Source organism: Oncorhynchus clarkii, chromosome 15 (assembly GCF_045791955.1).
Source record: "Oncorhynchus clarkii lewisi isolate Uvic-CL-2024 chromosome 15, UVic_Ocla_1.0, whole genome shotgun sequence".
Lineage (NCBI taxonomy): Eukaryota > Metazoa > Chordata > Actinopteri > Salmoniformes > Salmonidae > Oncorhynchus > Oncorhynchus clarkii.
In genome coordinates this window covers 12,661,449-12,685,323 of record NC_092161.1, presented here as the reverse complement: position 1 = coordinate 12,685,323, position 23,875 = coordinate 12,661,449, and the positions used below count along the sequence as shown (strand labels likewise).

The window sequence follows — 23,875 nt, the reverse complement described above, 5'->3', positions numbered from 1 at the left end:
TTCCATCATTCCATCATTCCATCACATCATCCTTCATCATACCATCCTTCATCACACCATCCTTCCATCCCACCATCCTTCCATCACACCATCCTTCCCTCACACCATCCTTCCATCATACCATCCTTCCATCATACCATCCTTCATCACACCATCCTTCATCACACCATCCTTCATCACACCATCCCTCATTATACCATCCTTCCATCACACCATCCTCCATGAAACCATCCTTCCCAGCTGATGTTCTCTGGTTCTAGACTATGGTTAGACTGGGAACTATGCAGAGCTACACGTGTAGTTCAGCACGTCTATGCACGCATAAGCCTCACATCCTATAAATCCAACACACACATGACGCATAATACACAGTATGCCTGTGACCTTCATGTGTTACGCATAATGACCTGACTAACGTCAGCTGTCAGAGCTGATGCCTTTAGCTCAATGTGATAATATTCTGTGTTGCAGTATATGCTGTTGCCTAGCCCCAGGTAGACTGTATCACACTATTGGTTTGAACTGAGTGTGTTTCTGTGCTCCTTAGCAGCCCAATCAGTTAGTGTCTCTGACTCTGCCGTGGGCACTTGTTAATGTCAGCATCAGGATAGATAAAGGAGACAGCTGACTGTCTGGTTGTTTCGGATTTAACGACCCTTGAATGCACTGAGAAAGAGAGAAAGACAAAGAGACAGAAAGAGAGAGACAAAAAGACAAAGAGACACAGAGGAGAGAGCAGAGCAAGAGACAGAGAGACAAAGAAACAGTGAGACAGAGAGGCAGAGTGAGCAAAGAGAGACAAAGACAGAGAACGAGAGAGCGAGAGAGACCGGGAGAGAAAGCAGAGAGAGCACAAAGACAGATAGATATATAGAGAGAGAGGGAGACAGAGAGAGACAAAGAGAGACATAGACCGAGAGAAAAAGAAAAAGAGAGAGCGAGAGAGACCGAGAGAGAAAGCAGAGAGAGTGCAGAGACAGAGAGAGAGAGACAGAGAGAGGCATAGACAGAGAGACAGAGAGAAAATTGTAGAGAAAACAGACATGTAGAGAAAGCAATGGGTAGAGAAAGCAGTGGGTAGAGAAAGTGAAATAGAGGGAGATAGACACAGTTATACAGTGCTTTCAGAAAGTATTCAAAACCCATAATGTCAAAGTGGAATTATGTTAATAGAATATTTTACAAATTAATTAAAAGTGAAAAGCTGAAATGTCTTGAGTCAATAAGTATTCAACCCTTTTGCTATGGCATAAATAAGTTCAGGAGTAAACCTTTGCTCAACAAGTCACATAATGAGTTACATGGACTCACTCTCTGTGCAATAATAGAGTTTTAACATGATTATTGAACCTTACCTTATCTCTGTAGCCCACACATACAATTATCTGTAAGGTCCCTCAGTTCAGCAGTGAATTTTAAACACAAATAAAATCACAAAGACCAGGTAGTTTTCCAATGCCTCGCTAAGAAGGGCCCCTATTAGTAGAAGGGCCCCTATTGGTAGAAGGGCCCCTATTGGTAGGATGGTCCCTATTGGTCGATGGGTACATATTGATAGGGCACCTTTTGGCAGACATTGAATATCCCTTTGAGCATGGTGCAAGTTATGGGTATGCTTGTCATAAGCAAGGACTATGGAGTTTTTTGGGATAAAAATCAACGGAATAGAGCTAAGCACAGGCAAAATCCTAGAGGAAAACCACACACAAACCAATCGCACGCACGCACACACACACACACACACACACACACACACACACACACACACACACACACACACACACACACACACACACACACACACACACACACACACACACACACAAACCACTAATACTACTAATTTTACACAACACACACTACTATTATTACACACACACACTACACCACACACACACACACACACTACTAATATTACACAACACACACAATACTAAAATTACGCAGCACGCACACTACTAATATTACACACACACACACACACACACACACTACTAATATTATAACACACACACATACAACAGTGTTCTCTCTATGTGTCACACACACAGATGCTTGTGCACTCACGCATACATTTTGCCGTGTCTTTGGCCGGATTAAGTGATATGGGATGCTATTCTATAAAATCCTTTCTCCGTAATGAATATTACCTGATTGAGCTAATCATGTAAGTGTAATTAACTTGAGCGTCGGGGCACCACAAAATAATATTTATAGAGCTGTTATCTTCCGAATAAACTCTTAAAGACCTAGTAATATTTTACATCAATAGCAGTCAATATTAATCGGCACCTTAATTCAGTCTCATCTGAAAGTTGTAAATTCTTGGTTATCTTCACGAACCCTGGCTAACAAGTTGCATCAGCAATACAAAATTGGGTTTAATTATTTATTCACTAAATACCTAACTATTCAAACATAATTACATATACAAAGAATGAATCATACCTTGATTACAAATGACGTCATAAAGGAAAACGTCCCTAGCGGGCGGAACAGATATGACAGCTGGTTACACAAAAGAAAAGGGGCTGGGTTTGAGTGAAAGAGCGGGAAGACTGAGGGACAAAGGGAGAAGCTATGCTATCGTAAATACAGTATCTTATGCATTCTAAATTACCCCCCATTTGGAAAAGGAAAATAAATATTTACTCTGATCTGCGTTTCGGTAGGTTGGTGGTAGATGGAAGGCCGTGTTGCCAAACTGAGTCCTTTGTCCTTTGGAGAATGTCTCTGGTGGTAAATTGGATATGTTGTAGTAATGTTGTTGTGTGGTAGACGGGATACTCTGTCTGTTCTTTTCTAGCCCGCGTTTGCAGCTGCTGTTGCTAACTCAACGGCTAGGAGGTATCACTTCTGTAGTGAATAAGAGTTCAAAGTTCATACCATTCGCAACCAAATCTTACGCTGAGGTTGGCTTAGTTCTGTAGTTGACATGTTAGTCCTTTTAACGCAGAGGCTGCAGACCTCACGTACTTGGAACAGGAGGTTACATTTTCGTCAAGGCTAGTGGAGCGAGAAGGGTGTGTCTGAAAAGTTTTATAACCCATGTCTCTTCACAGGGGCGGGCCACTGATTGAGCAGAGCCCTAACCTTATGAAAACCCAAATCTCTCATTTGGAAGCTAAAATTACATTTAATCTCTTCACCAATAATTGTATATTCAAATATTTAAATTGAACAACAATTCCATGTGAACCCGATAACTCTGATGTGTAGACTTTCCACTGTAGAGTTTATGTCATCCTATCATTGATGAGAATCTTTCAGCTGACAAGCAAACTGACATCATATTAATTCTGTACCACAGCATATGTTCAATTGGTCGGATTACTAGAATATAGTTCATTTCCCCCCATCTTTTGATGTTCCCAGAATCTCTATGTAACCAAGGGATTTTCAAATGTCATATCAGTAGGGTAGAGAGAGGAAAAAGGGGGAAGAGCTATTTATGACTGTCATAAACCTATCCCCAAGGCCAACGTCATGACAATGTGCACAAGCATACACTAGCACACACAACAAAGATTGGGGACCATTTGCACCCCCCCCCCCAAAGTAGATAATTAAAAGACCATGATTAAAATACACCTCACAACTAACAGCAGTATACCTATACTTTGGATTTCTGAGCTTTAACTATTATTAATCGTTAGTTATAAACGAGACATGAATGGTGCCAAAATGAAGTTTGGGAGGGGCTGAGGGCAAGGAAAACGGTCACATGTGGCAGTGTGGATAAGGGGAGGAACCGTTTAAGGTCCAATATCACTCAGCTCCCTGCCTAGAAATAATGATGTGTAGCGATAAGGAGGTGACTCCACCCAAAGTGGGGAATGTATACTACTATGGGTGAAACCATGTCTTTGTCTAATGCAGCTATATTGACCCTCTGGGAAGAATAAACTTGGTTTAAGCTTTCATAGTGTCCGTTCAGAGTTTTTACTCTGAAAATTAGGACCTAACAGTTGGCGTTGTCGGCAGGATTCACCGCGATTTAAAGTCAAACCAGAGAGTCCAGATCAGTGGAACAGGATCCGGCACAACAAACAAGGCAGGCACAGTTCCTAAACCTCTTTCCACTCATTTTGACATCTTGGGGAGATGAGATTTGTAGGCTGAACAATTATAGGATACGGACCTAGAAAGCCTGAGTTTATTCAGTAGGCCCATTGAGTAATGACCGGTCATAGCTTTGGTAAGTCCCGGAAGTCAAACCCGAACAGGTTGGTACCTAGGGGGTAAGTCCTAGGGGGTAAATCCCGAGTAGGTTGGTTATTGCTAGTACTATAAAGTATAGAGTAAGTCCTGAGCAGGATAGTTCCTGTAGAGAGTAAATCTCATAGATAAAGTCCCAAGCAGGATAGTTCCTGTAGAGGGTAAATCTCATAGAGAGAAGGGAAGTCCTTAACAGGGTGGAGAGTAAAACCCTAGTGTAGTGGTGTATTGGCCAGACCAGTAAGGAAGGTGGAAGCCCAGTCACAGATACGCAGGGTGTGTGTGTGTGTGTGTGTGTGTGTGTGTGTGTGTGTGTGTGTGTGTGTGTGCGCGTGTGTGTGTGTGGGTGGGGGGGGGGGGGGGGGTGTATGAATGTTTGAACAAGATACGTCTGTAGTAACGGAGGCAATAAGAGAAAGGTTGGTTTATGATCTCTGGGGATGGGGAACCATGACAGATTATGTGGAAATAGGAAGAAAAATGTGAATCTGTTATGGGATTTTTATGAATAATGACTAAATTATGTATACATTTAGCTTAGAATTATAACTAAACAGAATACTACTCTGTTACTGTATGAATGTATGAATCTTATTATAATCATAATACTGAATATAATGTGTGTAGTTTTAGTCAAGAATTACAACAAGGACTTTCTGTTCCTTGTTAGAAACTAATGGAGCTATCGTCAGACCGGCTGGAATACTGTGTTCCTTACAGGACATTCTGTCCCTACCCAGGGAGGGGAGAGTCCTTGGGCTTGTAATAGATTGTCTGCCACCTGTTAAACAATGTGAGAAGGCTTATGCCATTGTATTGCCATTGTATCTGAGAGGAGCAGGGACATTTATGAACCAATGTACATGGTATTATGACCAGAGCTCTCGAGAATAAATGCTATTGGCTAATTTTGGTGGCTTGTCTCTGTCCATTTAATGCAAATAAGAATCTTAGAAATTCTTAGAAACGGACAGAGTGTTATAATTTAATTGGTTGCTCCCCCACAGCCTGGTTCGACCTGTGCCTGCACTCTGGAGGGGCCGGACTAAAGTGGGCATTCAGCCTGGAGGAGTGGTGCCAAGGCTGCGCATCAGAGCTCCAGTGCTTCCCCACAGCCCAGTTGATCCGGTGCCTCCTCTACACACCAGGCCTCTTGTAGGTCTCCCCAGCCTGGTGGGCCCTGTGGCAGCCCCACGCAACAGGCTGTCTCTGCGTCTCCTCCCTCCAGAGTCGCCCTCCAGTCCGGACCCTCCAGCGACGCCCTCCAGTCCGGAGCCTCCAGCGACGCCCTCCAGTCAGGAGCCTCCAGGGACGCCCTCCAGTCAGGAGCCTCCAGCAATGCCCTCCAATACGGAGCCTCCAGTGTCGCCCTCCAGTCAGGAGCTTCCAGTGACGCCCTCCAGTCCGGAGCCTCCAGTGTCGCCCTCCAGTCCGGGGCCCGCTACGAGGGTTCCCAGTCCGGGGCCCACAACGAAGGTGCCCAGTCCGGGGCCCGCCACGTAGGTGCCCAGTCCGGGGCCCGCTACGTGGGTGCCCAGTCCTGGGCCCGCTACGAGGGTGCCCAGTCCGGGGCCCGCTACGAGGGTGCCCAGTCCGGGGCCCGCTACGAGGGTCCCCAGTCCGGGGCCCGCTACGAGGGTCCCCAGTCCGGGGCCCGCTACGAGGATCCCCAGTCCGGGGCCCGCTACGAGGGTGCCCAGTCCGGGGCCCGCTACGAGGGTGCCCAGTCCGGGGCCCGCTACGAGGGTCCCCAGTCTGGGGCCCGCTACGAGGGTGCCCAGTCCGGGGCCCGATACGAGGGTGCCCAGTCCGGGGCCCGCTACGAGGGTGCCCAGTCCGGGGCCCGCTACGAGGGTCCCCAGTCCGGGGCCCGCTACGAGGGTGCCCAGTCCGGGGCCCGCTACGAGGGTGCCCAGTCCGGGGCCCGCTACGAGGGTGCCCAGTCCGGGGCCCGCTATGAGGGTGCCCAGTCCGGGGCACGCTACGAGGGTCCCCAGTCCGGGGTCGGCGGCGAGGATCTACGTCCCTCACCAGATCCACCACCGCAGAGAAATGCCCACCCAGATCCTCCGCTATAGGTTCAGGTTTTGCGGCCGGAGTCCGCACCTTTTGGGGGGGGGGGGGGGGGGATTTTATGTCTCTATTTTGGTTTGGTCAGGGTGTGATTTGGGTGGGCATTCTATGTTATTTTTTTCTATATTTTTGTATTTCTTTGTGTTGGCCGGGTATGGTTCTCAATCAGGGACAGCTGTCTATCGTTGTCTCTGATTGGGAACCATACTTAGGTAGCTTTTTCCCCACATGGTTTTTGTGGGTAGTTAATTTCTGTTTAGTGTTTGCACCTTACAGGACTGTTTCGGTTATTCTTTTGTTTCTTTTTGTTATAGTGTTCAAGTGTTCAGTTTTAATAAAACAAGCATGAACACTTACCACACTGCGCTTTGGTCTGATGATTGCTCTTCTTCAGACGACGAATACCGTTACAATTATTTCCTTATGGAGTTATCAGAGTTGTAATTGTAAATTCATGGGTTATTCAAATTAGTTTATTTTTGAATTGACATGGAGTGTTTGTTTTTGAGTCACGATGTGAATCATGGGTTCAAAGGGGAAATTACAAATTCCCTGGGGCCCTGGTCTTGCATAAATACACACCTGTATTTTGTTCAGTCTGCATATAGAAGGATAAATATATGTTATTGTGGGTTGACAGTTACTCCAAATGGATTGTGATCTGTGTATTGCTTATTCCATTTTTTGTCTTTGTTTTGATACAAATTTCACCAGATTGGTTCTGCTGGATTGTTGGGTTCGGGTGCTCACAGATCTGGTAACTTTTCTTAGAGGTCGCCAGTAAAATAAGAGAGTATGAACTAAGTTGGAAAATGGTTTCAACGGTAACTGTATGTTTTTATGTTATTTGACATTTGTCCTATAGACAATGGGTTTAAAAAAGGGTTGGATCATTTCTAAAATGTTTTAGTTATGATTCGGATACAGCGAGAGAGAGTTTCTCTGACACTGAGGGGTGGGTGCACTGCTCGAATTCATTGGGCCTAGGGAGGGTATTTCTCTAGAGAAACATTAAGTGTCCTCCGACAGGGAGGTTATTAGAGAACTCACTGGATGATATCATGAGTCAATCATGACATTTTCTTGTTGTGATTTTGTTTTACCGTGCCATCAGAATTTTAATGGTAAATCGCATCAATACATATAGATTGCTGGATGATAAGGTACAATTAATTGCATACAAGGATCATAGTCTGTGTAACACCCAAGGATGAAAATGAAGGAGACGGCATGGAGACCAGTATCACATGGGCATAGAACGTAACGGGTTGACGATTCAGTCCACAATTGTAGTAGCATCAAGAGGAGATGGGGAACAAAGTGAAAATGACATGGCTTGGAACCTGTTGCCGGAAAGGGGAAGACTGGGCGAAAGCATGAGGAGTCTTTTTAGGACCTTCATTTTTTGTGGAATCCAGCAGAAAAGTATCCTGAAGGCAGTCAGGCGAAGGGAGAGTGGGAATTGTCATGCATATACAAGTGTGCATATCTTAACACGTTATTTATGCTGTTATGTCTTGTGTTTAGTTTTTCTTTTCAAGTCATGTGCTATCACTCTCTAAGGAACCAGAAGGAGAAAGTTGAAATGGAAGAAGTCAACAGCTCCAGTGGACATGTTATTATCAGTGTTCTATGATGAATGGAAATGACGGTGTTCTTGATGTGATCACAGCACAGAGGCCATACGTCGAGGGGTTCGTAAACCTCACTGTGAATGTTCATTTTTGTTCATGTTCTATTGTCATTGTTTGTCCATAAATAAGTAATTTCCAAGTGTATGTACAGTGGATTTTGGAAGGATTCACCCCCTTGGCATTTTCCCATTTTTGTTGCCTTACAACCTGGAATTAAAATAGATTTTTGGGGGGTTTGTATCATTTGATTTACACAACATGCCTACCACTTTGAAGATCGAAAATATTTTTGGGGTGAAACAAACAAGAAAATAAGACAAAAAAAATGGAAAACTTGAGCGTGCATAACTATTCACCCCCCCAAAGTCAATACTTTGTAGAGACACCTTTTGCAGCAATTACAGCCGTCTCTCAAGTCTCTTGGTGTATGTCTCTATAAGCTTGACACATCTAGCCACAGGGATTTTTGCCCATCCTTCAAGGGAAAACTGCTCCTGCTCCTTCAAGTTGGATGGTTTCCGCTGGTGTACAGCAATATTTAAGTCGTACCACAGATTCTCAATTAGATTGAGGTCTGGGCTTTGAGTAGGCCATTCCAAGACATAAAAATGTTTCCCCTTAAAACACTCAAGTGTTGCTTTAGCCGTATGCTTAGGGTCCTTGTACTGCTGGAAGGTGAACCTCTGCCCCAGTCTCAGATCTCTGGAAGACTGCAACAGGTTTCCCTCAAGAATAACCTGTGTTTAGCACCATCCATCATTCCTTCAATTCTGACCAGTTTCCCAGTCCCTGCCGATGAAAAACATCCACACACGATGATGCTTCCACTACCATGCTTCACTGATGTTGTTCTTGGGGTGGTGAGAGGTGTTAGGTTTGTGCCAGACATAGTGTTTTTCTTGCTGGCCAAAAAGCTCAATTTTAGTCTCCTTTGACCAGGATACCTTCCATATGTTTGGGGAGTCTCCCACATGCCATTTGGCAAACACCAAACGTGTTTGCTTATTTTTTTCTTTAAGCAATGGCTTTTTTCTTGCCACTCTTCCGTAAAGCCCAGCTCTGTGGAGTGTTCGGCTTAAAGTGGTCCTATGGACAGATATTCCAATCTCCACTGTGGAGTTTTGCAGCTCCTTTAGGGTTACCTTTGGTCTCTTTGTTGCCTCTCTGATTAATGTCGTCCTAGCCTGGTCCGTGAGTTTCGGTGGGCCTCTCTTGGCAGGTTTGTTGTGGTGCCATATTCTCTCAATTTTTTAATAACGTATTTAATGGTGCTCTGTGGGATGTTCAAAGTTTGTGATATTTTTTTATAACCCAACCCTGATCTGTACTTCTCCACAACTTTGTCCCTGACCTGTTTGGAGAGCTCCTTGGTCTTCATGGTGCCGCTTGCTTGGTGGTGCCCCTTGTTTAGTGGTGTTGCAGACTTTGCGGCCTTTCAGAACAGGTGTATATATACTGAGATTTTGTGACACTTAGATTGCACACAGGTGGACTTTATCTAACCAATTATGTGACTTCTGAAGGTAATTGGTTGCACCAGATCTTATTTAGGGGCTTCATAGTTAAGGGGGTGAACACATATGCAAGCACCACTTTTCAAATGTTTTTTTCATTTCACTTCACCAATTTGGACTATTTTGTGTATTACATTACATTTCATTACATGAAATCCAAATAAAAATCAATTAAAATCACAGGTTGTAATGCAACTAAATAGGAAAAATACCAAGGAGGATGAACACTTTTGCAAGGCACTGTAATGTTGAACAGTATGATATCAGATGTTTTAAAAGGGTGGACTGATAGGTTTGGATTTCTTAGCTTTAACTATTATTAATCATTAGTTATAAAAGAGACCTGAGGGGTACCATGATGAAGCTTGGAAGGGGCTGAGTGCAGGGACAACGGTCACATGTGGCAGTACTGATAAGGGGAGGAACCGGTTAAGGCCCATATCATTCAGCTCCCTGACTAGAAATAATGATGCAATGTTTAGTGATAAGGAGAAAACTCCACCCATAGAGGGGTATGTATACTACCACAGGTGAAACCATGTTTACTCTAGAATTTACACTATGCTGTGCTTACACCATACTGTGTTAAGTGTGTTTACACTAGACTGTGTTTACACCATACAGTGTGTATATGTTTACACTAGACTGTGTTTACACTATCCTGTGTTTACACTAGACTGTGTTTACACTATCCTGTGTTTACATTATACTGTGTTTACACTAGACTGTATTTACACTTTGCTGTGTTTACACTAGACTGTGTTTACGCTATCCTGTGTATACACCATACAGTGTTTAGTGTGTTTACACTAGACTGTGTTTACACTATATGTGTTTACACTATCCTGTGTTTACACCATACTGTGTTTAGTGTGTTTACACTATTCTGTGTTTACACCATACTGTGTTTAGTGTGTTTACACTAGACTGTGTTTACACCATACTGTGTTTAGTGTGTTTACACTAGACTGTGTTTACACCATACTGTGTTTAGTGTGTTTACACTATCCTGTGTTTACACCATACTGTGTTTAGTGTGTTTACACCATATTGTGTTTATATTATAATTTGTTAACACTATACAGTGTTTAGTGTGTTTACACTGTATTGTGTTTAATGTGTTTATACTTTACTGTGTTTACACTATACAGTGTTTATTGCATTTACACTTTACTGTGTTTACACTATACAGTGTTTAGTAAGTGTACACTGTACCGTGTTAGTGTGTTTACACTATAATCTGTTGACACTGCACTGTGCTTGGTGTGTTTACACTATAGTGTGCTTAGTGTGTTTACACTATACTATGTTTACACTATACTGTGTTTAGTGTGTTTACACTATACTATGTTTACATTAGACTTTGTTTACACTATACTGTTTTAGTGTGTTTACACTACGCTATGTTTACACTATACTGTGTTTACACTATACTGTGTTTACACTATGCTGTGTTTACACTATACTGTGTTTAGTGTGTTTACACTATACTGTGTTTACACTATACTGTTTTTACACTATACTGTGTTTACACTATACTGTGTTCACTCTATACTGTGTTTAGTGTGTTTACACTATACTGTGTTTAGTGTGTTTACACTATACTGTGTTTACACTATACTATGTTTACACTATACTGTGTTTAGTGTGTTTACACTATACTATGTTTACACTATACTGTGTTTAGTGTGTTTATATTATACTGTGTTTACACTATACTGTGTTTAGTGTGTTTACATCATACTATGTTTACACTATACTGTGTTTACACTATACTGTGTGTACACTATACTGTGTTTAGTGTGTTTACACTATACTATGTTTACACTATACTGTGTTTACACTATACTGTGTTTAGTGTGTTTACACTATACTATCTTTACACTATACTGTGTTTACACTATAGTGTGTTTAGTGGGTTTACATTATACTGTGTTTACATTATACTTTGCTTAGTGTGTTTACACTATACTGTGTTTAGTGTGTTTACATCATACTATGTTTACACTATACTGTGTTTACACTATACTGTGTGTACACTATACTGTGTTAACTATGTTTACACTATACTGTGTTTAGTGTGTTTACACTATACTATGTTTACACTATACTGTGTTTACACTATACTGTGTTTAGTGTGTTTACACTATATTATCTTTACACTATACTGTGTTTACACTATACTGTGTTTAGTGTGTTTACATTATACTGTGTTTACATTATACTTTGCTTAGTGTGTTTACACTATACTGTGTTTAGTGAAAACATCAGGACATCTATAGCACCTAATCAAGTTGGGTCGGGGTGTTCCTTTCCGAGAGAGAGAGAGAGAGAGAGAGAGAGAGAGAGAGTGAGAGAGAGAGAGAGAGAGCGAGAAAGAGAGTGAGAAATAGTGATTGGAATGAATGAAATAAAGCGAGAGAGCGAGATAGAGGAAGAGGACTTGAATAGACCTGCAGTACACAACAGAACCTGAGCTCTGGGCTCAACAATGTCTTATTGATGAAACTTTCACACTAAATCTTTCACAGTACTGTGCTGTTGTGCCTCTCGTCTAAACCCCATTACTCTTCTGTGTGAACGTAGTAATGGTCCACCCCAGGGAGCTATGTACACAACACACACACACACTTGCATGCATTAGCGTGCACACACAAACGCACATACTCGCACACACGTAACGCATGCATGCACACAAACACGATTTCATGTATCCACAGGCTGACTCATGTTTTTCTATTGTATACAGCATATCTCAAATGAGTCGTGAGATTTGATAACCCAGAGAATGTGGGAGCACAAACAAAACCAACTGCCTTGACAAAACGCTCCAAAACTAGAAAGTGATAGAAAGCAATAAAACCTGTAACACCAAGCTAAGCATGTCTACACAAGGCACGATCTGGGAATAAGTCCAGAATAGGAACGCTTATTTTGTGAGGTCATGGGACAACAGTTCTAGTCAGGTGTCTTTTACACTATTATGAAGCATTATGTCACTCTTTAAGATGCTGTTATGAAGCATTATGTCACTCTTTAAGATGCTGTTATGAAGCATTATGTCACTCTTTACGATGCTGTTACTAAGCATTATGTCACTCTTTAAGACGCTGTTATGAAGCATTATGTCACTCTTTACGATGCTGTTACTAAGCATTATGTCACTCTTTACGATGCTGTTACTAAGCATTATGTCACTCTTTAAGATGCTGTTACTAAGCATTAGTCACTCTTTAAGATGCTGTTATGAAGCATTATGTCACTCTTTACGATGCTGTGACTAAGCATTATGTCACTCTTTAAGATGCTGTTATGAAGCATTATGTCACTCTTTACGATGCTGTTACTAAGCATTAGTCACTCTAATAATGCTGTTATGATGAATTATGTCACTCCTATGATGCTGTTACGAAGCATTATAAGCTGTGTATGTCTTACCTTCTTGTAGAGGCTGCGTAGGTCTCTGTACTGCCACATACTGCTGAGCACCTGAGAGGCTGCCTTCACCACCTTGGCTGAGTGTCTGAGAGAGAGAGAGAGAGAGAGAGAGAGAGAGAGAGAGAGAGAGAGAGAGAGAGAGAGAGAGAGACAGAGAGAGAGAGAGAGAGAGACAGAGAGAGAGAGAGAGAGAGAGAGAGATAGAGAGAGAAAGAGAGCGAGAGAGAGAGAGAGAGAAAGAGAGAGAGCGAGAGAGGGGGGGAGAGAGAGAGAGGGAGAGAGAGAGAGAGAGAGAGAGAGAGAGAGAGAGAGAGAGAGAGAGAGAGAGGGAGAAATTTTTATTTGAATTGTGTGAGAACTGTATATACTGTATATGTTTCTCTGTGAGCCTATATCTCATTTCAGGCATTATGCTTTAACTGAGAAACAGAGGGACACTCAGACGAGCTAACATTGTCCACATGAAGTCTTCATTTACTTTATTAGTTCTCAACCTCCCCTATTCCCCATATAGGCCACACTAACTTTAAGGTGAACACTGCAGAGATAGAAAATGTGTTCAACATCTGACTGGTTCCATTATGGTTTTAAATGTGTTCAACATCATGAGTCCCTCTGACTGGTTCCATTATGGTTTTAAATGTGTTCAACATCATGAGTCCCTCTGACTGGTTCCATTATGGTTTTAAATGTGTTCAACATCATGAGTCCCTCTGACTGGTTCCATTATGGTTTTAAATGTGTTCAACATCATGAGTCCCTCTGACTGGTTCCATTATGGTTTTAAGAGGTGATTGCTGTTTAGAAGAAGCGCAATCTTCCTGATCAGATATTGAACAGTTACTTTAAAACCAACGACTCCAGCATGCTAATGGCTGCCGCTAGCCACTTTAGAGAAGATGAGAAGAAACAGAGTGGGTTTTTCATTTTGTAAGAGCAGTGGAGAGACTTGGTGGAGAGGGTGGTTATTGTAAACTTGTGTTTCATTAGAAACGTATAAATACAGCTCTTGTGAATGGGCAGAAACACAAGGCTACAGAAACCTCAAATATGCGAGGCGCACGCGCGCACTGATAGGACTCACGGGGATTGAGTAGCTCCATTTCGTACAGACAAAATTGTAGTTACTGTAAATGTAGAAGCCAGACAACAAAGTTGAAATTAAGCCTCTAAAATCGATAGATCAATAAATCCCCAAGCAACTGGGAGAGAGTGAGCGGTCTAGCTGGGAGTGAGTGATCTGTCTAGCTGGGAGAGAGTGATCTGTCTAGCTGGGAGAGAGTGATCTGTCTAGCTGGGAGAGAGTGAGCGGTCTAGCTGGGAGAGAGTGATCTGTCTAGCTGGGAGTGAGTGATCTGTCTAGCTGGGAGAGAGTGATCTGTCTAGCTGGGAGAGAGTGAGCTGTCTAGCTGGGAGAGAGTGATCTGTCTAGCTGGGAGAGAGTGATCTGTCTAGCTGGGAGAGAGTGATCTGTCTAGCTGGGAGAGAGTGATCTGTCTAGCTGGGAGTGAGTGATCTGTCTAGCTGGGAGAGAGTGATCTGTCTAGCTGGGAGAGAGTGATCTGTCTAGCTGGGAGAGAGTGAGCTGTCTAGTTAAGAGAGTGATCTGTCTAGCTGGGAGTGAGTGATCTGTCTAGCTGGGAGAGAGTGATCTGTCTAGCTGGGAGAGAGTGAGCTGTCTAGCTGGGAGAGAGTGATCTGTCTAGCTGGGAGAGAGTGATCTGTCTAGCTGGGAGTGAGTGATCTGTCTAGCTGGGAGAGAGTGATCTGTCTAGCTGGGAGAGAGTGAGCTGTCTAGCTGGGAGAGAGTGATCTGTCTAGCTGGGAGAGAGTGATCTGTCTAGCTGGGAGAGAGTGATCTGTCTAGCTGGGAGTGAGTGATCTGTCTAGCTGGGAGAGAGTGATCTGTCTAGCTGGGAGAGAGTGATCTGTCTAGCTGGGAGAGAGTGAGCTGTCTAGCTGGGAGAGAGTGATCTGTCTAGCTGGGAGTGAGTGATCTGTCTAGCTGGGAGAGAGTGATCTGTCTAGCTGGGAGAGAGTGAGCGGTCTAGCTGGGAGAGAGTGATCTGTCTAGCTGGGAGAGAGTGATCTGTCTAGCTGGGAGAGAGTGATCTGTCTAGCTGGGAGAGAGTGAGCTGTCTAGCTGGGAGAGAGTGATCTGTCTAGCTGGGAGAGAGTGATCTGTCTAGCTGGGAGAGAGTGATCTGTCTAGCTGGGAGAGAGTGATCTGTCTAGCTGGGAGAGAGTGAGCGGTCTAGCTGGGAGAGAGTGAGCTGTCTAGCTGGGAGAGAGTGAGCGGTCTAGCTGGGAGAGAGTGATCTGTCTAGCTGGGAGAGAGTGATCTGTCTAGCTGGGAGAGAGTGAGCTGTCTAGCTGGGAGAGAGTGATCTGTCTAGCTGGGAGAGAGTGAGCTGTCTAGCTGGGAGAGAGTGATCTGTCTAGCTGGGAGAGAGTGAGCTGTCTAGCTGGGAGAGAGTGAGCTGTCTAGCTGGGAGAGAGTGAGCTGTCTAGCTGGGAGAGAGTGAGCTGTCTAGCTGGGAGAGAGTGAGCTGTCTAGCTGGGAGAGAGTGAGCTGTCTAGCTGGGAGAGAGTGAGCTGTCTAGCTGGGAGAGAGTGATCTGTCTAGCTGGGAGAGAGTGAGCTGTCTAGCTGGGAGAGAGTGATCTGTCTAGCTGGGAGAGAGTGATCTGTCTAGCTGGGAGAGAGTGAGCTGTCTAGCTGGGAGAGAGTGATCTGTCTAGCTGGGAGAGAGTGATCTGTCTAGCTGGGAGAGAGTGATCTGTCTAGCTGGGAGAGAGTGATCTGTCTAGCTGGGAGAGAGTGAGCGGTCTAGCTGGGAGAGAGTGAGCTGTCTAGCTGGGAGAGAGTGAGCGGTCTAGCTGGGAGAGAGTGATCTGTCTAGCTGGGAGAGAGTGAGCTGTCTAGCTGGGAGAGAGTGATCTGTCTAGCTGGGAGAGAGTGAGCTGTCTAGCTGGGAGAGAGTGATCTGTCTAGCTGGGAGAGAGTGAGCTGTCTAGCTGGGAGAGAGTGAGCTGTCTAGCTGGGAGAGAGTGAGCTGTCTAGCTGGGAGAGAGTGAGCTGTCTAGCTGGGAGAGAGTGCGCTGTCTAGCTGGGAGAGAGTGAGCTGTCTAGCTGGGAGAGAGTGAGCTGTCTAGCTGGGAGAGAGTGAGCTGTCTAGCTTGGAGAGAGTGAGCTGTCTAGCTGGGAGAGAGTGATCTGTCTAGCTGGGAGAGAGTGAGCGGTCTAGCTGGGAGAGAGTGAGCTGTCTAGCTGGGAGAGAGTGATCTGTCTAGCTGGGAGAGAGTGAGCGGTCTAGCTGGGAGAGAGTGAGCTGTCTAGCTGGGAGAGAGTGAGCTGTCTAGCTGGGAGAGAGTGAGCTGTCTAGCTGGGAGAGAGTGAGCTGTCTAGCTGGGAGAGAGTGATCTGTCTAGCTGGGAGAGAGTGATCTGTCTAGCTGGGAGAGAGTGATCTGTCTAGCTGGGAGAGAGTGATCTGTCTAGCTGGGAGAGAGTGATCTGTCTAGCTGGGAGAGAGTGATCTGTCTAGCTGGGAGAGAGTGATCTGTCTAGCTGGGAGAGAGTGATCTGTCCAGCTGGGAGAGAGTGAGCTGTCTAGCTGGGAGAGAGTGATCTGTCTAGCTGGGAGAGAGTGAGCTGTCTAGTTGGGAGAGAGTGAGCTGTCTAGCTGGGAGAGAGTGAGCGGTCTAGCTGGGAGAGAGTGATATGTCTAGCTGGGAGAGAGTGAGCTGTCTAGCTGGGAGAGAGTGAGCTGTCTAGCTGGGAGAGAGTGAGCTGTCTAGCTGGGAGAGAGTGAGCGGTCTAGCTGGGAGAGAGTGATCTGTCTAGCTGGGAGAGAGTGATCTGTCTAGCTGGGAGAGAGTGATCTGTCTAGCTGGGAGAGAGTGAGCTGTCTAGCTGGGAGAGAGTGAGCGGTCTAGCTGGGAGAGAGTGATCTGTCTAGCTGGGAGAGAGTGATCTGTCTAGCTGGGAGAGAGTGATCTGTCTAGCTGGGAGAGAGTGATCTGTCTAGCTGGGAGAGAGTGATCTGTCTAGCTGGGAGAGAGTGATCTGTCTAGCTGGGAGAGAGTGATCTGTCTAGCTGGGAGAGAGTGATCTGTCTAGCTGGGAGAGAGTGAGCTGTCTAGCTGGGAGAGAGTGATCTGTCTAGCTGGGAGAGAGTGAGCGGTCTAGCTGGGAGAGAGTGAGCTGTCTAGCTGGGAGAGAGTGAGCTGTCTAGCTGGGAGAGAGTGAGCGGTCTAGCTGGGAGAGAGTGAGCTGTCTAGCTGGGAGAGAGTGATCTGTCTAGCTGGGAGAGAGTGAGCTGTCTAGTTGGGAGAGAGTGAGCTGTCTAGCTGGGAGAGAGTGAGCGGTCTAGCTGGGAGAGAGTGATATGTCTAGCTGGGAGAGAGTGAGCTGTCTAGCTGGGAGAGAGTGAGCTGTCTAGCTGGGAGAGAGTGAGCTGTCTAGCTGGGAGAGAGTGAGCGGTCTAGCTGGGAGAGAGTGATCTGTCTAGCTGGGAGAGAGTGAGCTGTCTAGCTGGGAGAGAGTGAGCTGTCTAGCTGGGAGAGAGTGAACGGTCTAGCTGGGAGAGAGTGAGCTGTCTAGTTGGGAGAGAGTGATCTGTCTAGCTGGGAGAGAGTGAGCTGTCTAGCTGGGAGAGAGTGAGCTGTCTAGCTGGGAGAGAGTGAGCGGTCTAGCTGGGAGAGAGTGAGCTGTCTAGCTGGGAGAGAGTGATCTGTCTAGCTGGGAGAGAGTGAGCTGTCTAGCTGGGAGAGAGTGATATGTCTAGCTGGGAGAGAGTGAGCTGTCTAGCTGGGAGAGAGTGAGCTGTCTAGCTGGGAGAGAGTGATCTGTCTAGCTGGAAGAGAGTGAGCTGTCTAGCTGGGAGAGAGTGAGCGGTCTAGCTGGGAGAGAGTGATCTGTCTAGCTGGGAGAGAGTGATCTGTCTAGCTGGGAGAGAGTGATCTGTCTAGCTGGGAGAGAGTGAGCGGTCTAGCTGGGAGAGAGTGATCTGTCTAGCTGGGAGAGAGTGATCTGTCTAGCTGGGAGAGAGTGATCTGTCTAGCTGGGAGAGAGTGATCTGTCTAGCTGGGAGAGAGTGATCTGTCTAGCTGGGAGAGAGTGATCTGTCTAGCTGGGAGAGAGTGATCTGTCTAGCTGGGAGAGAGTGATCTGTCTAGCTGGGAGAGAGTGATCTGTCTAGCTGGGAGAGAGTGAGTGGTCTAGCTGGGAGAGAGTGATCTGTCTAGCTGGGAGAGAGTGATCTGTCTAGCTGGGAGAGAGTGATCTGTCTAGCTGGGAGAGAGTGATCTGTCTAGCTGGGAGAGAGTGATCTGTCTAGCTGGGAGAGAGTGATCTGTCTAGCTGGGAGAGAGTGATCTGTCTAGCTGGGAGAGAGTGATCTGTCTAGCTGGGAGAGAGTGATCTGTGTAGCTGGGAGAGAGTGAGCTGTCTAGCTGGGAGAGAGTGATCTGTCTAGCTGGGAGAGAGTGAGCGGTCTAGCTGGGAGAGAGTGAGCTGTCTAGCTGGGAGAGAGTGAGCTGTCTAGCTGGGAGAGAGTGAGCGGTCTAGCTGGGAGAGAGTGAGCTGTCTAGCTGGGAGAGAGTGATCTGTTTAGCTGGGAGAGAGTGAGCTGTCTAGTTGGGAGAGAGTGAGCTGTCTAGCTGGGAGAGAGTGAGCGGTCTAGCTGGGAGAGAGTGATATGTCTAGCTGGGAGAGAGTGAGCTGTCTAGCTGGGAGAGAGTGAGCTGTCTAGCTGGGAGAGAGTGAGCTGTCTAGCTGGGAGAGAGTGAGCGGTCTAGCTGGGAGAGAGTGATCTGTCTAGCTGGGAGAGAGTGAGCTGTCTAGCTGGGAGAGAGTGAGCTGTCTAGTTGGGAGAGAGTGATCTGTCTAGCTGGGAGAGAGTGAGCTGTCTAGCTGGGAGAGAGTGAGCTGTCTAGCTGGGAGAGAGTGAGCGGTCTAGCTGGGAGAGAGTGAGCTGTCTAGCTGGGAGAGAGTGAGCGGTCTAGCTGGGAGAGAGTGAGCTGTCTAGTTGGGAGAGAGTGATCTGTCTAGCTGAAAGAGAGTGAGCGGTCTAGCTGGGAGAGAGTGAGCTGTCTAGCTGGGAGAGAGTGAGCGGTCTAGCTGGGAGAGAGTGAGCTGTCTAGCTGGGAGAGAGTGAGCGGTCTAGCTGGGAGAGAGTGAGCTGTCTAGCTGGGAGAGAGTGAGCTGTCTAGTTGGGAGAGAGTGATCTGTCTAGCTGGGAGAGAGTGATCTGTCTAGCTGGGAGAGAGTGATCTGTCTAGCTGGGAGAGAGTGATCTGTCTAGCTGGGAGAGAGTGATCTGTCTAGCTGGGAGAGAGTGATCTGTCTAGCTGGGAGAGAATGAGCTGTCTAGCTGGGAGAGAGAGAGCTGTCTAGCTGGGAGAGAGTGAGCTGTCTAGTTGGGAGAGAGTGATCTGTCTAGCTGGGAGAGAGTGATCTGTCTAGCTGGGAGAGAGTGATCAGTCTAGCTGGGAGAGAGTGATCTGTCTAGCTGGGAGAGAATGAGCTGTCTAGCTGGGAGAGAGAGAGCTGTCTAGCTGGGAGAGAGTGAGCGGTCTAGCTGGGAGAGAGTGAGCTGTCTAGCTGGGAGAGAGTGAGCTGTCTAGCTGGGAGAGAGTGAGCTGTCTAGCTGGGAGAGAGTGAGCTGTCTAGCTGGGAGAGAGTGAGCTGTCTAGCTGGGAGAGAGTGAGCTGTCTAGCTGGGAGAGAGTGAGCTGTCTAGCTGGGAGAGAGTGAGCGGTCAGTTATGTACAACAGCAAACCAATCATTTGGTAAACCGACGTTGCAACAAGAACCCTACAAGCCATGGCTTCCCTCAGCAGAAAAGACAAAGAACAACTTGGAGATGCAAATGAGAGCAATGAACAACTAAATGATATCCAGGAAATCATAGCTTAAACACTCAATGCTCACTAAAACAAACAAACTGCTACAATCTGTTGCTAAAAAAGTAGATTTGCTCGTTGTTTACGACATGCACATACAACGAACAAGACAACTAAATTTGACTTCTGGAGACAAAGTTGCAAACTTTAGAAGATGAATTGGACAAGGACAAATCGGACCTTTCCAGCTACGTGGTCAAACTGATATAAGAGGAACTTGAAGTGGGTATATCACCAGATGCCATAGGATTGGGGTAAAACAGAAGAACGCTAAACACCTTTACCTGGGAATCTTCAAGATGTGGAACTATCAGACCAAAGTCAACATTCTGAAGGCACAGGGGGGGAAAGGAGATCAAAATCCAAGGCCAGTCCAATCAATTCAGCCAGGATCTGTCTGATAGGCTGAGAAAAAAACCGCAAGCAATATATTTCAATCAGAAAGTCACTGAATTAAAGAGGTATGAAATCTCAACTCTGCTTCCCGGCTGTGGTGTGGGTATGGAAGTGAAAACAAAGGATGGAATTCACAAGCGCCAAGCTACAAGAAACCTTCCCAGAAACCTTCCAAGTTGACGGAGGGGAGCCCCGTGCTATGAGAAGAGGTTGATGTAGGAAATAACGATGAGCGCACTATTCTATATATAGTGATACCTGAGACCAGCTTACCGTAAATTGAGACAACATCCTTTCCCCCACCCCCAAATTCAGTCTATACTCTACTTTCCCCAAATAACTGTTGTTCAAGTAAGGATAGAAGTAGCCAATGCCAATAGACTACATGGACACTGACAATACAATTTAAAGGGGGAAATATTGCATGTATGCCAATAACTGTTCTATGGGTGTGTGTGTGCGTGTGTGTGGGAATGTGGGATTGTAGGTGTGTGTGTGTGTGTGTGTGTAGGTATGTACAGTGCCTTGCGAAAGTATTCGGCCCCCTTGAACTTTGCGACCTTTTGCCACATTTCAGGCTTCAAACATAAAGATATAAAACTGTATTTTTTTGTGAAGAATCAACAACAAGTGGGACACAATCATGAAGTGGAACGACATTTATTGGATATTTCAAACTTTTTTAACAAATCAAAAACTGAAAAATTGGGCGTGCAAAATTATTCAGCCCCCTTAAGTTAATACTTTGTAGCGCCACCTTTTGCTGCGATTACAGCTGTAAGTCGCTTGGGGTATGTCTCTATCAGTTTTGCACATCGAGAGACTGACATTTTTTCCCATTCCTCCTTGAGGAACAGCTCGAGCTCAGTGAGGTTGGATGGAGAGCATTTGTGAACAGCAGTTTTCAGTTCTTTCCACAGATTCTCGATTGGATTCAGGTCTGGACTTTGACTTGGCCATTCTAACACCTGGATATGTTTATTTTTGAACCATTCCATTGTAGATTTTGCTTTATGTTTTGGATCATTGTCTTGTTGGAAGACAAATCTCCGTCCCAGTCTCAGGTCTTTTGCAGACTCCATCAGGTTTTCTTCCAGAATGGTCCTGTATTTGGCTCCATCCATCTTCCCATCAATTTTAACCATCTTCCCTGTCCCTGCTGAAGCCCAAACCATGATGCTGCCACCACCATGTTTGACAGTGGGGATGGTGTGTTCAGGGTGATGAGCTGTGTTGCTTTTACGCCAAACATAACGTTTTGCATTGTTGCCAAAAAGTTCAATTTTGGTTTCATCTGACCAGAGCACCTTCTTCCACATGTTTGGTGTGTCTCCCAGGTGGCTTGTGGCAAACTTTAAACGACACTTTTTATGGATATCTTTAAGAAATGGCTTTCTTCTTGCCACTATTCCATAAAGGCCAGATTTGTGCAATATACGACTGATTGTTGTCCTATAGACAGAGTCTCCCACCTCAGATGTAGATCTCTGCAGTTCATCCAGAGTGATCATGGGCCTCTTGGCTGCATCTCTGATCAGTCTTCTCCTTGTATGAGCTGAAAGTTTAGAGGGACGGCCAGGTCTTGGTAGATTTGCAGTGGTCTGATACTCCTTCCATTTCAATATTATCGCTTGCACAGTGCTCCTTGGGATGTTTAAAGCTTGGGAAATATTTTTGTATCCACAACAGTATCTCGGACCTGCCTGGTGTGTTCCTTGTTCTTCATGATGCTCTCTGCGCTTTTAACGGACCTCTGAGACTATCACAGTGCAGGTGCATTTATACGGAGACTTGATTACACACAGGTGGATTGTATTTATCATCATTAGTCATTTAGGTCAACATTGGATCATTCAGAGATCCTCACTGAACTTCTGGAGAGAGTTTGCTGCACTGAAAGTAAAGGGGCTGAATAATTTTGCACGCCCAATTTTTCAGTTTTTGATTTGTTAAAAAAGTTTGAAATATCCAATACATGTCGTTCCACTTCATGATTGTGTCCCACTTGTTGTTGATTCTTCACAAAAAAATACAGTTTTATATCTTTATGTTTGAAGCCTGAAATGTGGCAAAAGGTCGCAAAGTTCAAGGGGGCCGAATACTTTCGCAAGGCACTGTATGTGTGTGTGTTTGTGTATATGAATGGGCGTGTGAGGGAAGAGTCAGGGATGGTGAATATGAATATGTGTAGGAGGGTGAGAGAGAATGGGCGTGTGGATGCGTAGAGCATATGTTGAGTAGGGACTGAGAATGGATGAGTAAGTCCATGGATGGATGTAAGTAAGTGTGTCTGAGAGGTAGGGAGGGTTGGGACATGCTTTGCTTGGGTGGAGGAACCGCCTACCCGGCAGGCCCAGAGAGCAAATCAAGTGCACCTATAGGCCTACCACTGGCCAACCAGTAAGCTCAGATCAAATCAAATCAAAGTTTATTTGTCCGCCATTTTTAAAAAGACCCGACGGAGTTCATTGCCTTCTTGAATCATGCAGAGATGGGCATCATGAAGATCTCATCATTGATTTTGTTGGAAATGTGCTTTACAATGGTATTGACATTACAGTTGATCTGGAAGTACTATATTTTTTGGGGTGCTAAAATAAGGTCAATTGTATGGACCAGCACAATGTACAAAAGTGAGTTAGTTCACGTTACAGGTTAACCTTAAATAAGGCATACTTTTTAATGGCAAATAAACCTGGTAAACATCTCACAGCTCTCACAAAAACAAATACACACGAAACCAGTGATAATTTTAAAAGATAAACATGATAGGAGTCCACCTATGGTAAATTCAATTGATTGGACATGACTTGGAAAGGCACACACAGGTCCCACAGTTGTCAGAGCAAAAGCCATGAGGTCAAAGGAATTCTATGAAGAGCTCAGAGATTGTGTTGAGGCACAGATCTAGGGAAGGGTACCAAAACATTTCTGCAGCATTGAAGGTCCCCATGAACATAGTGCCTCCATCATTGTTAAATGTAAGAAGTTTGGAACCACCAAGACTCTTCCTAGAGCTGGCAGCCCGGCCAAACTGAGCAATCTGGGGAGAAGCGCCTTGGTCAGGGGGGTGAGTAAGAACCCGATGGTCACTCTGACAGAGCTCCAGAGTCCCTCTGTGGAGATGGGAGAACCTTCCAGATGAACAACCATCTCTGCAGCACTCCACCAATCAGGCATTTATGGTAGAGTGGCCAGACAGAAGGCACACGACAGCCAGCTTGGAGTTTGTCAAATGGCACCTAAAGGACTCTCAGACCACAAGAAACAAGATTCTCTAGTCTGATGAAAGCAAGATTGAACTATTTGGCCTGAATTCCAAGTCTCACGACAGGAGGAAACCAGGAACTGCTCATCACCTGGCCAACACCATTCCTACCAGCCAGAGCCCGGACTTGAACCCAATCTAACATCTCTGGAGAGACCTGAAAATAGCTGTGCAGCGACACCCCCCATCCAACCTGACAGAGCTTGAGAGGATCTTCAGAAAATAATGGGAGAAACTCCCCAAATACAGGTGTGCCAAGCTTGTAGCATCATACCAAAGAAGACTCGAGGCTCTAATCACTGCCAAATGTGCTTCAACAAAGGTTTAATTGTTTTTTTTAACCTTTATTTAACTAGGCTTAAGACCAAATTCTTATTTACAATGACGGTCTACACCAGCCAAAAACAGACGACGCTGGGCCAATTGT

The 23,875-nt window shown here is 45.4% G+C and overlaps 1 protein-coding gene across 1 annotated transcript in view; it reads right to left on the bottom strand.

Annotated features, from left to right (window-relative positions):
* The window catches only part of LOC139366914 (catenin delta-2-like), a 573,021-nt gene that overhangs the window by 28,906 nt on the left and 520,240 nt on the right, over nucleotides 1-23,875 (bottom strand). Inside the window, exon 22 of the mRNA XM_071104665.1 lies at nucleotides 12,878-12,962. Coding sequence (XP_070960766.1) covers nucleotides 12,878-12,962 — 85 coding nt within the window. The remainder of the gene's footprint in view (nucleotides 1-12,877; nucleotides 12,963-23,875) is intronic.